We start from the raw sequence: 14,629 nt of genomic DNA, 5'->3' as shown, positions 1-14,629 counted from the left end.
TTGATTTTTACACACCGTATATTTGATGAATGTGGACTTCTGTGATAACAGCATCATCCATCTGGGCTCAGTTGAGCTGTTCAGCATGATGATATGCAGCCACTGAGCCACCTGACACTATCACTCAATTTGGCTGATGACTGCGCTGTGACAGAATTGCTTATAGTGTTAAAGGCAGATTTGTGTATCTGTTCATTGCGTCTTATTTAATTCAATTTGTGAATGAGAAGAAAATTGTAATATATATTTTATAAGATTGATCAATGGACGTTTATTCCTTTTGACCTAATTAAAGGTATTTTCATTTTAATATATATTTTAATACATTTCCCTCTGTCCTGAAGCAGTGAATTTGCAGGCATGTTGTAATGCATTTTATATGTATTGTTTCCTGGGTGGACTTTTATGTTTAGTTTGTTTCTGTTTTGTTTTCAGTTTTGTAGTCTTTTTGTAGTTCTTTTGGTTACTTTGTTCCTCGTATTAGTATTACTTGTATTCCTAACCTTCATGTTTCCTGTTTTTTTAATCGAAATCCCTGCACTTAGTTCCTTGTCTGCCTTCCTTGCCTCCTTAAAATAATAAGTAAGCCAAAGTAATGAAAATATTCATTGCTCTTTACAACATTAGCATAATGTGGAATATTATATATATATTATAATGTGGAATATTCATATTAGCTTTGGATGGAAACCAAAGCTCCAATTGAAATTAAAATTTAAGAGATATTCCGAAAGGGAATGAGAGAAAAATGGCAAAACATAATTTAATTATTTTTCTAAACCAAACGAACCATGAAAGTGAGAACCAGTTTCAATTACACCTTCAAGATAACTTAGCTAATGCCGTAAGATGATATTCACAATCACGGTGAGCCACAAAGGACAGTCTATTTCTGCCTTACATTGGTACTTTGCAAGAAGAGGGAATGGCTGTGAATAAAATGCATCCATTAGGGAGTTTAAAAGCTGTGGCAATGGTGTTCTCTAAGATGCCTGCCTCATCACAGTGATATTTTGTGCAGATGAGAACATTCATATCCTGGCACAACACCCCCAGACATAATGTCTAACAGACCTTTGAGATGCAGTTTCTGTTTAGTGCTTCGTTCTGTAAAAAAAGACAAATGCGAATGACATTTAGTCTCATGTACCAATGCTTAATTTACATCGCACATTTTTAATTGACTGAGTCATAATATTGGATTTTAATTGAAAACCATCATCAGCGCCCTTAAGCCGTGAGACATGTGTGCACACTTGACGACTGTATTATGAATGTAATTTGATATTACGACTGATCATGCCCAAACGTGCTGAGTCGCGTTTAATCAGTGTTCGCAGTTGGTGTTTAAAATTTGCTGTAGTTGTGGAAACAGTCTGTGAGTGTGTTCAGTTTCAGCAGGTCGTTAAGTGTGTTAAACAACGTTAAGAGATTTGATTCCCAATTTCTCAGGGAATAGTCCTTTCTCAATCTGTGTTCATGAACTCATTCATATTTTGGATGAACATGAACTGAACGTACTGTATTACTACCTGTCCCTGATGAACGTTACATTCTGGTGAAAATTGATTAGAACAAATCATGCAGTACTATTAAGGTCTGTGTAATTTTTGGTCATTAGATTTCATCTTTGGAATGGAATAATGAGAAATGACAATTATGATGGGTTCATAATAATGATTATGGGTTCAATATTTTATTTTGCACATGCTAACATGCCCCTTTCATCTGATTGGTCAAACCGCTCCGCCTTCAGTAAAGCTTTTCTTTCTGTCTGTGTGAGTGACCTACTCAGCACACGAAGATAAATACGCTTAAGTTGTGGCAATCAGCATTGGAGAGGAAAGTTTTCTTAGCTTGCATCAACATTAGCGTTTGAATAGCGCACACTCTCAGTGGGCATGGTCACATTAGCAAATCATATGCTATAATTAGGTAAAGGGAAAAAGAATGAAATCTCTCTCTTTTCAAACAAAGAATAGTTGTTTTTTTATATAAATTACTTCATTTAAAAGAAGAGAATTTCAGCTTCATAAATAGAAATCGTTCGTGTCTCTGTGACAAGTTTTTACTGAGTTACAGTTCATTTTTCAAACGCGTTTCAGAATGAACTTCACTGACAGAGACATGGCAAAACGCGCATCATGTGTATTTTTCTTTTATTTGACTAAAAGCAGAACACTTTGTTTCTATTGGTAGGATAAACAAAAAATAGACACTTAACAGGATCAAATGATGTCATAACATTATTATGTAAGATCAAAATCAGCAGAGTAATTTGAGTCTTGTTTGCACTTACTACATTTTTTACCTTTCATTATCATGAAAACAAATCTCAGAGAATGGTCGACTAGGTACCAATGTGTTATTAGACCAAAGGTTCATTTTGCACCAGAGTTCTGGGATTAGCGGTATAGTACATGGGGGCATATAATAAGTAAATAGAAATTGCTAGTTAATACCACTAAAAAGGCTCAACATAGCCCCACACTAACATAATGAAAAAACAACGATTTTTTTTACTCAACCGCACAAGAGATCACTTCCGGCGCTTGCGCAGACCGAAGCGCCCGTGCCTTCAGATCACTTGGACTACTCCTTTAAGTGCTATCAAAGTGTCTTGTGCGCCAGAGTAATTGAGTGCACTCACTGAGACGACAGGGGTATGTATTAACTCGTCTTAGTTAAAGACCAATATCTCCTTATGCCCTCTGGACTGTGGGTTTATGTAACCCCACAATGTCAAACTCCTATATCCAGCACTTCTTACTGTGAAAATATTGGAGTAAATGTATTAGTCTGATAACTTACCCTGGTATAAGGACTTATATATACTGTGGTGAGTTATCAGACTAATACATTAAGTTTTTGACCAAAAAACAAACAAACAAAGAAACAAACAAACCCTGTTATCTTTTACTCATGTTTTTCCAAACCTGTATTCATGTCTTTATACTATAATAAGATATTTTGAAGAATATTTCAGTTGTGTTTGCCCATACAATATAACTCAATGGGATCCAAAACAACCCTGAACTCCACTGACTTCCATTTAATTGTAGAAAATTATAGAAAACTGTTAGCAGTAGCACATAGTTGTTCATCACGCAGTACAATTTAAAGTCAGGTCAGGCATATTCGTGGCAGTTCTGAAGTCTGTAGGTGTGGTGCAATAAAGCAGGGTGCCACATATAAAGCTCAGATGAATTGGTAACCGCCTCAGGCTTCAGACAAAGACAGCTGAGGCACAAGGGGCCACACAGGATGAGGGGAAATGTGCTGTCTTGTATCAATGCTTCTGCTATTCCCAAACTGAAGTATGGATACACAATGAATGACTGCAGCATTGAATACATATGAAAATCTCAGGGTTTTTACTTCACGTTATAAATAAAACATAATTTTGGAGACAATGTAGAAAAATTGTAACCCAGGATTTCATTCCAAATGTAACTCTTCCATCTTCCATCATATCGTGAAATAATGCACTTCAAATACTACAAACCCCTTAATAAATTAAAAAACCCATTTCCCAGCTGGAAACTAATTTATGTTCATTATTGCATCCATATATCTTTACTTTATTACACATGTACTCAATGCAGACAATACCAATGAATACACAGCAAATCTCAAAAAAAAAAAAAAAAAAAAAACTTTGGTAAAGAACGTGCCACATATGTTGTTGTGTTCATGGGGTCTGTGATGTGCTCTCTGATGATATTGATTCATACTCTCTATGAACATCTAAGCACCCAAAGAGGGACTCTAGAATGTTCAGTACACTGTTCTGGATGGAATCCACTTGTTCCGCTGGGCAATACTCATCCAAACTGGATCTGACAAGAAATTAAAGAAATATTTAAATCTTATTGTATATTACAAGATGGAAATACATACATACATACGAAGAGTTCAGATGCAAAAGCCTCTAAATGCCATTTGAAATTTTCTTCTTTAATGATGATTTTTATCAAACTTGTATATTTAAGTTCAGTAATTTCACTTAAATGGCAATGATAATTATCTATTAATTGTTATTTAAGTGAAATTACTGAACTTAAATATACAAGTTTGATAAAAATCAACATTAAAGAAGACAATTTCAAATGGCATTTAGAGGCTTTTGCATCTGAACTCTTCATACATACCTACATATACATATACTGCCCTACAAAGCAAAAAAGCCAGTAACTACGCAGAGTGCAGAACTGAGAAAAATTACTTTCGCTAGGGCTTTTTGCAGTTACTGTGCAAACGACTACCATTTTTCTCCAAAACGACCCACATTTAATATAAGATGTTTTGTCACATAACAATGGATGCCTTGAATATCATGAAAATGGTAATAATTCATGTTTGACCAAAACTGCAGTTACAGCCTTTTTGCTTTGTAGGGCAATATGCATATACAGTACATATACATATACATAGGGGTTTAACAAAGGTTAACAAAGGTTTTTGGCCAGTTTAAGAAATTAATACTTTTGTTCATCAAGGACATTAAATTGATCAAAATGGACACAAAAAAAATATGTAGTAATAATAATAATAATAACACATTTATTTTATTTTGAATATTCTATTCATTAAAAAAAAAAAAAACTGAAAAAAGTATCATGGCATCCACAAAAAAATATTAAGCAGCATAACTGTCTTCAACATTGGTAAAAATAAATGTTTCAGCTTTAGGATAAATTACATTTTAAAATATATTAAAATAGAAAACCGTTATTTTAAATTGCAATAATATTTAACAATCTAACAGGTTTAAGTGTATTTTGATCAAATAAATGCAGCCTCTTTAAGTATAAGAGTCTGTTTCCAAAAGCATTTCAAAATCTTTGAAGTGCTTAATAAATACATATTAAAATATTATACAATTTCACTTATATTCAATATATGTATATATATATATATATATATATATATATATAAAATTATTCTCATAATTTTAACACGGGTCCTCATTGCGGTTAGGACCATCACTAGTGGCCCCTCAAAAAATAACTAAATAAATAAAAAGAATGGTGCATGTCGGCCATGGTGATGCACCATCAGTCAGAGAACTGGGTATTAAAAGGTAATGAAAAATATTCTAGTGGACCATGAAGGGTTGAGCACCCCCTGAATCACAGAGATAAGAGGGTGATTGATGGGCGTAATGTTGAGTCTATTCTCATTAAAAAAACACAATAACAGATCACTGTCTCACATAACACCATCTGTCTCAATTGCACAGATACAAGCATCTGCTTTCGGGGCACCAACCAGCCAAAGAACATTCATTAAATCATACATTTCAATGCTAATTAATGCAGAGTGAAAAGAAAACAAGAAATATGATTATCTCATGCTTCTCTGAGAGGGAAAAAAAACCAAAACCAAATGCTGTTAACCCTAGAGGATGTAACAAATCATTAGAGAAAGATTTAAGGACCCAATGTACTTTTCAAAAGGAGACAGAGAACAGACAGCTATGAGCTCTAATGACTGATGTACCGTGATATAGTGACAATGGTGGGCTTGGGCAGAGCTTCCAGGAAGAGCTGCACGGCCAAGACCATTTGCTGGATCTCCTCCTCACTACTGATGTGGTGAGGGAGTTCAGAGAAATCACAGGTCAAGCCTGCTTGATGCACCTAGATTCAACACCACAGGCACAAATTAAATCAGTCTGTGGCTCTGGCAACGTGCCACAGCACTACAAACCAAATGAAACAAATTTGTTATCATTCACGTTCTATTTGGGGCCCCTCAGTACAGGGTTCCTACACATTTTCCATTTCAACATTTTTCCAGACTCAAATTTACGAATCTCTGTAGACTTTTTTTTTAGACCATATTTAACAAACACAGCATTATATTTGATATATAGTACAGCAATCTGATTTTTTTTTCTTCATTGGTTTTCATGAAGTGATAACATAAATGCACTTACATGATCAAAAGAACCATATTCACCTTCGATACAACATTTTTATATTGTAAATGCGGTTTGATGTTGCACGATCACCAGACAGCAAAGAACAGTCGGATTAGATGATTGTTTGTTCCTTTATGTGTTACTGGTTTGAGTGGCACATGCACATTCTTTTAGTGAAGTTCAAAAGCGACTTGCTGTTTTGCATAATGAAAATGTGAGCCTTGAATTCATTCAGTCGTGTTTGACAATTATTTAAAAAATCACTACATTTTTGCCATGAAAACACTCTGCTTGTATGCAACTGCGTAGGAACCCCGTCAAGAGCTCAAAAACATACTTAACAAATAAGTATCAGACTGATAATTCATAATTTTTCCTCTGCAAATCACTGCAAAACATTATTTTTTATGCAGTATTGTGTATCTCATTTTTCATAAAAATATCTAAACATCTTTGAAACAAGATATATTTACCAAAGATATTTACTTGTTTTAAAAAGTAAAGTATATGTTGAATTATATTTATTTGTCTTAAGGTTTTATCATAAGCTATATATATTATATTTGTTTTGTCATTTAAATTGACAAGGATGCTTTATAGATGTTTCAAACTTGACAACATACCTTCATCAAAATGTTTCACAGTGTTTATGTTCAGGCTCTCATGACTCCAAGATGTTTTATACTAGCATTAAACTTTGTATTAGTAGAAAACCTGTAGTATTTTCGAATTACCATGCAAGTGCATTCTGGGAGTTGTTGTCTTTCATCCACATATGCCAAAAAATACATTTTCTGGCTTTTCTCAGTCTAAAAAGCTCCGAATTCAAAAATAATGTCACATTTCTTCTACATAAATGGCCCATTTTAAATACACATTCATCTTTCCAGAGGTGAAGTATCCTTTTAAGCATGAATAAATGCAACGAATTTTCATGTTGAGATTTGCTGACAAGTATTCACACTGTGGAATACACACCTGACAGCTTATTATTTTTTAACATTGTTCAATTTCAACTTGACTCCAAGCAGAAACAACGTGACTAGAATGGACATTTCTGAAAACTGCATGCATGATGCTCTACAGTAAAATAGATGGATATCATCTGCCAACTGAGTTTATGCCAGACGAACTAGTATATGAAGGTAAAATAAGAGGAAACTAATTCTATTTTTAGACAAACATCAGTCTAGTCTCTGAAATCTTAAGAACTTTTTGAGATATCTGGAATTCCAGACATTTCAAACATAATTAAAAGACAGACACACACACACACACTTCACCATTTCATAGTCCGGTGACTGTGTCCGATTCTTAAGGCTGTGAACAAGTCTCACAAGAGATTTCATTCTGCAAAGAAAAAAATAAAATAAATAAAAATCAATGCATGAGGCTGTCATCTCCTGCTTGATTAAAAGCCTATCGACCATACACCAATCAATCAAGTCCAATGGTGCGCTGATATGGAGCCATCATCAAAAAGCACAGAGCCTGTGGCTCTACATTCTCATTGAGATCAGTAATGCATACCTTGGGTTTGCTGCTAAACGTTCAACAGTTTCATTGCTGTCGTCCTCCACCAGGTCAGCAAATGCAGCCTCCAGATCTTCGAGCTGGTGTGTGCGTCTCTCTACACAATCTAAAAGCTCCTCCTGAAAACCAACAAATGGAACTGTAAAGACCACCTTTGTAGTACCTGTACTTGCCACCTTGGAAAAACGTCTCGGTTCGTAATGTAACCCTCGTTCCCTGTAGAAAAGAAGACGTGATGTCGATGTGACAACGATCCAAATTACGTTGTCACGTCGAACGTGAATGACTGATGGGAATGTGCCTTCTTTTGTGTCCTGTGTTCGCCATAATACAATGAGGTCCAAAAGCCAGAGACCACATTGAACATAGAGGATAGCATTTATACATTGAAATAAACAAAGTTCTCATTGAATTTAAAACCTACATGAAAAATAAATGTTTAAGATTCTAGATTATTTCTATGCGATTAATCAAAATTAAGTACATTACTGTTTGGGATCAGTAAGATTTTGGACACTAAATTGATCAAAAGTGACAGAAAATAGGGTAACACTTTACTTGAAGGGGTGTGCATAAGACTAACATGACACCTTCATAATCATGACATGACATGAGTTATGAATATGAAGGAAGTTTTATGCATGTTTGTGACAATTGTCATTAAGTGTCATTCGCTCAGTTATGACATTTTTAATGCAAATATGACATTGTTTGAGATGTCTTTGTTATGACACCTGGACATAAACCAATACATCATAACCTGTCAGTGTCTTTGTCATGACAACTTGACATTACTAAGAAAACACAACCTGTCATAAACATGAAATAGCAGATTAATTATCAAATTTAGGAAACCACCTAGCTTTATTGGTTAACATTACATTAAACTATCAGGCGGTTGGTTTTAGTGACAAATTCAATTAGTACCACTGTAGTTGAGGTCATGAAAAATATTCATGACAGTTATAATGGCTTCATGACAGCCAGTGTCAAACCCAACCACATGACAGTTTAACTTAATTTTATGTCAAGTTTTCATGACAAAGACACTGACAGGTTATGATGTTATGGTTTATGTCAAGATGCCATAACAAAAAACATCTTAAACAAAGTCATATTTGCATTCAAAAAGACACGTCATAAACATGCATAAACCCTACTTCACATTCAAGACATATTTCATGTCATGCTTATGAAGGCGTCATGTCAGTCTTATGCACACCCCTTCAAGTAAAGTATTACCGAAAAAACATATAATGCTGTTCTTTTGATTTTTTTTTTCATCAAAGAATCCGGAAAAAAAGTATCAATGTATCACAAAATCAGCATAGAAAGATTTCTGAAGGATCATGTGACACTAAAGACTGCTAAAATTCAGCTCTGCCATCACAAAAATGATTTTTTTTTAAATATATAAAAATATTAGTTCTGTGCCTTTTACTGAATTTATTATCAATTATGCAGTCGTGGTAAGCATAAGATAATTCTTTCATAAACATTTAAAAAATATTACCAACCCCAAACGTTTGAATGGTAGTATACGCCAACTGTAATACTAAAATAAAGTCATTTAAGTTTACCTCTGAATCAACTTCTCACTCATGTCATGCTGATAATATAATTTGCAATTAAAATAGTTTTAAACTAGAAAAATGTAAAACAGTTGCATTTTCCAAAGGATTTGTCAGCATTCAAATGTGATAAGATAATAAGATGTCAACAATTCAAGCACAAATGAAAACAGTTCTCAACGATTTTGATAAATGCTGTGTAACAGCCATATATACACAATTTTTACCACATGTTGAATTGAGTTTAATCAATCAATCAATCAAACTTCATTTATAGAGCACTTTAAAACCACCGTAGTGGACCAATGTGCTGTAAAGAAAAATAAATAAAAGACATACGTATAAAGCTTACAATATAAATAAAACATAGGGAGTTGTCAAAACATTATTGTTGTTGCCACCATAGTTTTATAAAAGTGATAAGCCAAAAAAAACAAAACAAAATAAAAAAAAAAAAACAAAAAAAAAAAACAAGAGAGATTTAGCTCCACTCCCTTAAGGTGTCAAGAAATGTCTAAAGCCTCACTATTGAATGCCTCATGATTAGTTCTGGTACATTTGATTAGGAATCTTCATTACCTCATTTGAATCCTGATGTGGCCTGCTAAAGCTGAATAACTCTTGAAGAAGATCATACTCTTCCTGTAAGATGACAACAGTGGAGAACAGACATTGAATAAAAATATAAATAGATATACAAAGATATTGACTCTATATGAGTCGTGAAGAAACCATTTCCATTTAAACCATGGAATCAATACCTTCCATTTGTCTACAAAGCTTTTTCTATATCAGTGTGTAGGTGTGAGAATGTATGAAAAGTTCGATTAATGAACAACAAAAAAAAAGACTATATGTGTCAAAAAAGACAAATATAATGATGTGTGTGCTAGACTCACTCTACCTTTGTATACATCTCCTTGAAAGGGTTCTTACAGGAGAAAAAATCCAAGTCAATGTCAAGGATGAAAGGGTCAGTTTGCTCTATAACTGCTAAAAGCTTGTCAGTGATGTAGCTTGTGGATCCCTCATCAGCCTTCACGACTGAGTCAATGATGTCTCCTGATGCTGTGCTGCTATCAAGCGGTTGAGAAGAGGAAGTGCACGGGGTGTCTCTTCTGAGCGGCACATCACCGCCTTCCTTTACAGCTGCTTTGGGTATTTTAGCATCGCTTTGTCCATTTTTATGATTCCTTTTCTGCAAACTGTTGGCAGGATCCACTCGAATGACATCTAAATGTAATTTTTTAGGGTTTTCCAGCTGATCCAGCGGAACGTAAAGAGCATCACTCAAAAAGTAATCGTCTCTGCTTGTCACCCTGCAAAGAGAAATATATTTCTTATGATTATTTTTTTAAACACGATTCTAACAGTACAATTTTTCCTGACAGGGTGGAGGTCTCATTCTTATTAATAGTAAATGAAGGTCTGCTGCCATCTCATGGCTACATGCTGATCTGCTGCACCTGACCTGATGGTGGTCGTGGATGAATCTCTCCCCACACACATGGAGTGCTCCCCTTCTTTGATCTGCTGAGCCCAGTACGGATGCAACCAAGCTACATGGGATAAGTGTCCAGCATAGACCATTGGCATAATCCAATTCTCAATGCTCAGCTCACTGCAAGAGCAAACAAAAACAAGTCAACCCGTATATTCACTGTTGCAACTAATAATGTGAACACTTTCCAGTGGGGTTTATGGTGCGTTCACGTGCTGCGGTAAATGTGGTAAATAACAAAAGCCGACGTGGAAAATGCACATGAACACCCCCTCATGTGGTATTTTCCACTGGGCAGCTTGTAGAATATTTTGATGCACGAGTCAAGTGAAGTCTTAGTGAAGACTTTTCTTCACTATTTGTGACATATCCAAGTCCATATCCATATATCCAGTATCTCAATTATGAAAACAATGTAGGGCGGGACTTGATTTTGTCCATTGGAAATGGATTGGATCATTGTTGTTTGCTATTGATTTTTGATTAAAGATTATGAGGGCACATGAAACAAAATTAATAATAAAAATAAACAAACATAATGATGTACACAGATAAATAATTTTAAATAAATGCAACAATATACCATAAAATAATAAGAATTGTTGACTTTGATTTCATGGTGACTGACAAACAAAGCCCAACAGTGGACCATTCTGATTTGTTAACTTTGTAACAACTCAAATAAAAACACATAAACAAACATTTTCATTACTTGAAATAAAATAAACGTAAAGTTGAAATATAAAACAAATGTGAATTTATTTTATTTCTTCTAATTATATATATATATATCACTGATTCTTGAAACTTTGGCAAAAACATGTCCCACTAAAAAAAGTGCTAATTCTGTTGGAAATTAATAACATTTTCATGAATGAAAAGAATCAAGTTTATAATAAGGGGGTCCTTTGCACATATGTAATGTTCTTTTATAGGTTTATTTTTCATTTTTATTATTTTAATGATTATATGCTGGCCCATTGCCTACAAAATCAGCTGTCCTCGGATAGGAGATAATCATTTCAACTTGATTAAAAAAACAAAAAGGAATAATTGAATTGAATAATATATTTACCACACAAAAGAGTACATTGTAATATGTATTAAAAACTACAAACAGTGAGTTTTGAACAATATTTACTATTATTTTGTGGTTGTTCAATATGTGTCCCACATATTCGTCACCACCGTCAGATATTTATAAAAAGCAATAAAATCAGGCAACTACAAGGTCAACTACATTCCTCCATACCCCATTTTCAAACCTTCAGCTTTACAGCATGCTTCAAGATCACTCAAGCTCCCGTAATTTTGCTATTTTCTCTTAAACTTGTTCATATATTTGGGCACTGCTACTGTCACAACCATAACATGTCAACACCGTCTCTTTTGTATAGAAAATATTAGATTAGATTATGACATAATTGTATACTTTTTAAGAAGAGGTCTGAAGTAGCTAGCAACAGAGGGGAAACAAGATGGCTATAATGTGAACAACTCATGCATATCAAGTGAAAGAGTAGGTTTTGTCACCACCGTCAGACGTCACCACCGTCAGGTTTTCTATCTGACGGTGGTGACATACCGTGTGACGGTGGTGACAAAACCCCCCAAATGGTCTATAACAGAGGCTAGAATATAATTGTTCATCACAATAAATACCAATATATTATCCTGTAATGTTCCATTCACCTCTTTAATATTTTTATTTATTTAATTCCCCCTATATTTCTTCCATTCAGGCTTACACTGCATGCTACTATTAGCGCGAATGAGAGTGAGGATGTTTCCTGATATCCTCACGGCTGTGGTTCAGCTGCAGGAATACAGCAGTTCTAATCTGAACACGTTTGATGCGATTAAATTGTGTTTCATGACGTTCATATAGATTTTTGCCCACACTAAAAATTTGTTAAAGCCTAGCATGGATAGGAGCAGCAATAACCCCCTTGGGGTAAACAGAACAGAACCAACATTAATGTTTTGCAGATTATTTCAAAATTTAAAGTACAATATACAGTAATTCGAGAATTTATTCAGATTCTTGGGGAATCAGAATGTCAAGTCCTGACTGACGAGTGGAGCTGGGGAGGGAGGAGGGTAATAAGCTCCTGAGAAACGTGATAGCTGCTGATAATATTGAAGGAGCTTATATATGTGTACAGTGATAGGCGTCATATTCCTATAGGGGGAGGTGGATCAGCTAATAGTCGGCTGATGCGAGCTTGACTAACGTGACCTGCCAGAACTAACCAGAACTAAGGATGCACATAGTGCAGCTACGGCCTACCTACACAGCACATAGTATGCACTATCCATTCCAGGCTATGCATCTCCAATGACTAAAGCCAAATGAAAATGGCATGACATCATTTAAACAAATCTAACATTCGCTGTAATTACCCCCAATTTCATAGTCATTACACTCAACTTTGACTTTATGTATTTTCGAAAGTTATGGCTAGGCAGCAGCTATCTGTAGAGGAGAGAAGGAGAAGAAACAGGGAATACCAAAAAAAGCTGAGAGAGAAAATACACAGTGAGGCAGAGTCAAATGAGGAATACCTCATAAAAGGAAAAAAATGTTTATCACAGTGCTCAAGATTGTTATTTTTGGATCAAAGAGTTAAATGAAGTTGTTAAGCAAGAATTGATTGAGTTGAGTGGTATACATTGTGGAATTGTATGTTGTAAAGAGGCCACAGTTACCACCGTCAGATTAATGTCACCACCGTCAGTTCTAAAGTCACCACCGTCAGAGGGAGTTTTATTTGTTTTAAATGAATATACTTGAAATATGATTCTTCAGTGCTGTTGAGTTATTAAAGTAATAGTCTCTTTTAATACAAAAATATGTTTGTTAAATAAAACAACATTAATTTTTCTATTTAGGCTTAAAGTAAATGTTGTATGATGTTATATCTTTTAAAGGAGTACACGCAAAACAGTATAAAAAATGAACAAAAGTGAATATTCAACATTTAACAGCATATATGTGTACCAAGAATGCCAGATAATGATTTAAAAACTCTAAATACATATTAGACCAAACAAATAAAAAATAATTAGCTATTTATTTTGTCTGACGGTGTTGACAAAAACAAAGTGATAACTGGAGAAACGCCTATTTTATGAAAAAAATACAAAATGAGGAGGTTGCACCGGTGCATTGCTGAACAGCCAAGACCTTGCTTTATAATGATATACCTTCAGATTTTGTAATTTAACTAACTTTTTATTTTCAAAATTAAAACCTGTTTTATCCAAATTCCCAAGAATCACTGATATATATTATATATATATATATATATATATATATATATATATATATATACTGTATATCATGGTAAAAAAAAATCTATTTTGTAAAAATGCATTTTGTTAATTAAAAAGCAGCAAAAATACATTATGATCTAAGTAAAATGTTTGCAAGATTAATTAAAAATAATGAAATCTGTTTTAATTAAAAAAAAAAAAAAACCTCTGATCTAAAAGAGTCCAAAGTGGATGAAAAACTTACCTGAGCAGAGTCTCTTTGTCATACACCGTATCAGCAGGCATATTCACAGGGATGAGGAGATCAGGATGTGAGTCCAGATGGACCATTTTAATGTCTTTCATAGGAATATGTTTAGAGCCGATGGCACGATATATGTGTTGTACAACCTAAAGAGGTGGAAATTACATTTCAATATCTCTTTTTTTTTGTCATTCATAATTTCTTTACACGTTTAGTAGAATATATATCATTCTTATTTTCTTTTGTTTATATGCAGCGAGCTATTTACAGCCCCAAATCAGAAAAAGACTGAAGTTTTGTCCTGTCATAAGTTACCTCATGATGATCCTCCACAATCCACACGGGTAGTTTAGGATACACGCGTTTCTGCAGAGGAGTGCTCATTTTTTCCCAAGAGTGGTTATTAATTCCTGTCTTGTTTTACACTATAACAGCATTAGTAAGATTTATTATTAGGTTTATGATATGCCCCTGTAAGTGGTGCACTGTGCGTCCTTGTTTTTCAACCGGGTGGAAACAACTCGAGCAAGTTTTGAATTCCTACGACAGCCAGCCTGAGACAGGTAGTAAATATATTA

At 34.3% G+C, this 14,629-nt stretch overlaps 1 protein-coding gene across 1 annotated transcript; it reads right to left on the bottom strand.

Moving 5' to 3' along the window:
- Positions 1-2,142: 2,142 nt before the first annotated feature.
- c5h5orf22 (chromosome 5 C5orf22 homolog) lies at positions 2,143-14,577 on the bottom strand. The gene is made up of 9 exons (XM_089131275.1): positions 14,367-14,577; positions 14,052-14,197; positions 10,502-10,651; positions 9,935-10,349; positions 9,610-9,672; positions 7,457-7,578; positions 7,210-7,276; positions 5,503-5,642; positions 2,143-3,839 (listed from the first exon to the last, which is right to left on the bottom strand). The coding sequence occupies exons 1-9, from the start codon at positions 14,433-14,435 to the stop codon at positions 3,692-3,694; spliced, it is 1,320 nt and encodes a 439-aa protein (XP_088987401.1). The 5' UTR covers positions 14,436-14,577; the 3' UTR covers positions 2,143-3,691.
- Between the last annotated feature and the right edge of the window lie 52 nt (positions 14,578-14,629).

Source organism: Pimephales promelas, chromosome 5 (genome assembly GCF_988280905.1).
Source record: "Pimephales promelas chromosome 5, fPimPro1.hap1.1, whole genome shotgun sequence".
Taxonomy (NCBI): domain Eukaryota; kingdom Metazoa; phylum Chordata; class Actinopteri; order Cypriniformes; family Leuciscidae; genus Pimephales; species Pimephales promelas.
The sequence above is the reverse complement of the archived record's forward strand: the minus strand, read 5'-3'. Positions and strand labels throughout refer to the sequence as shown.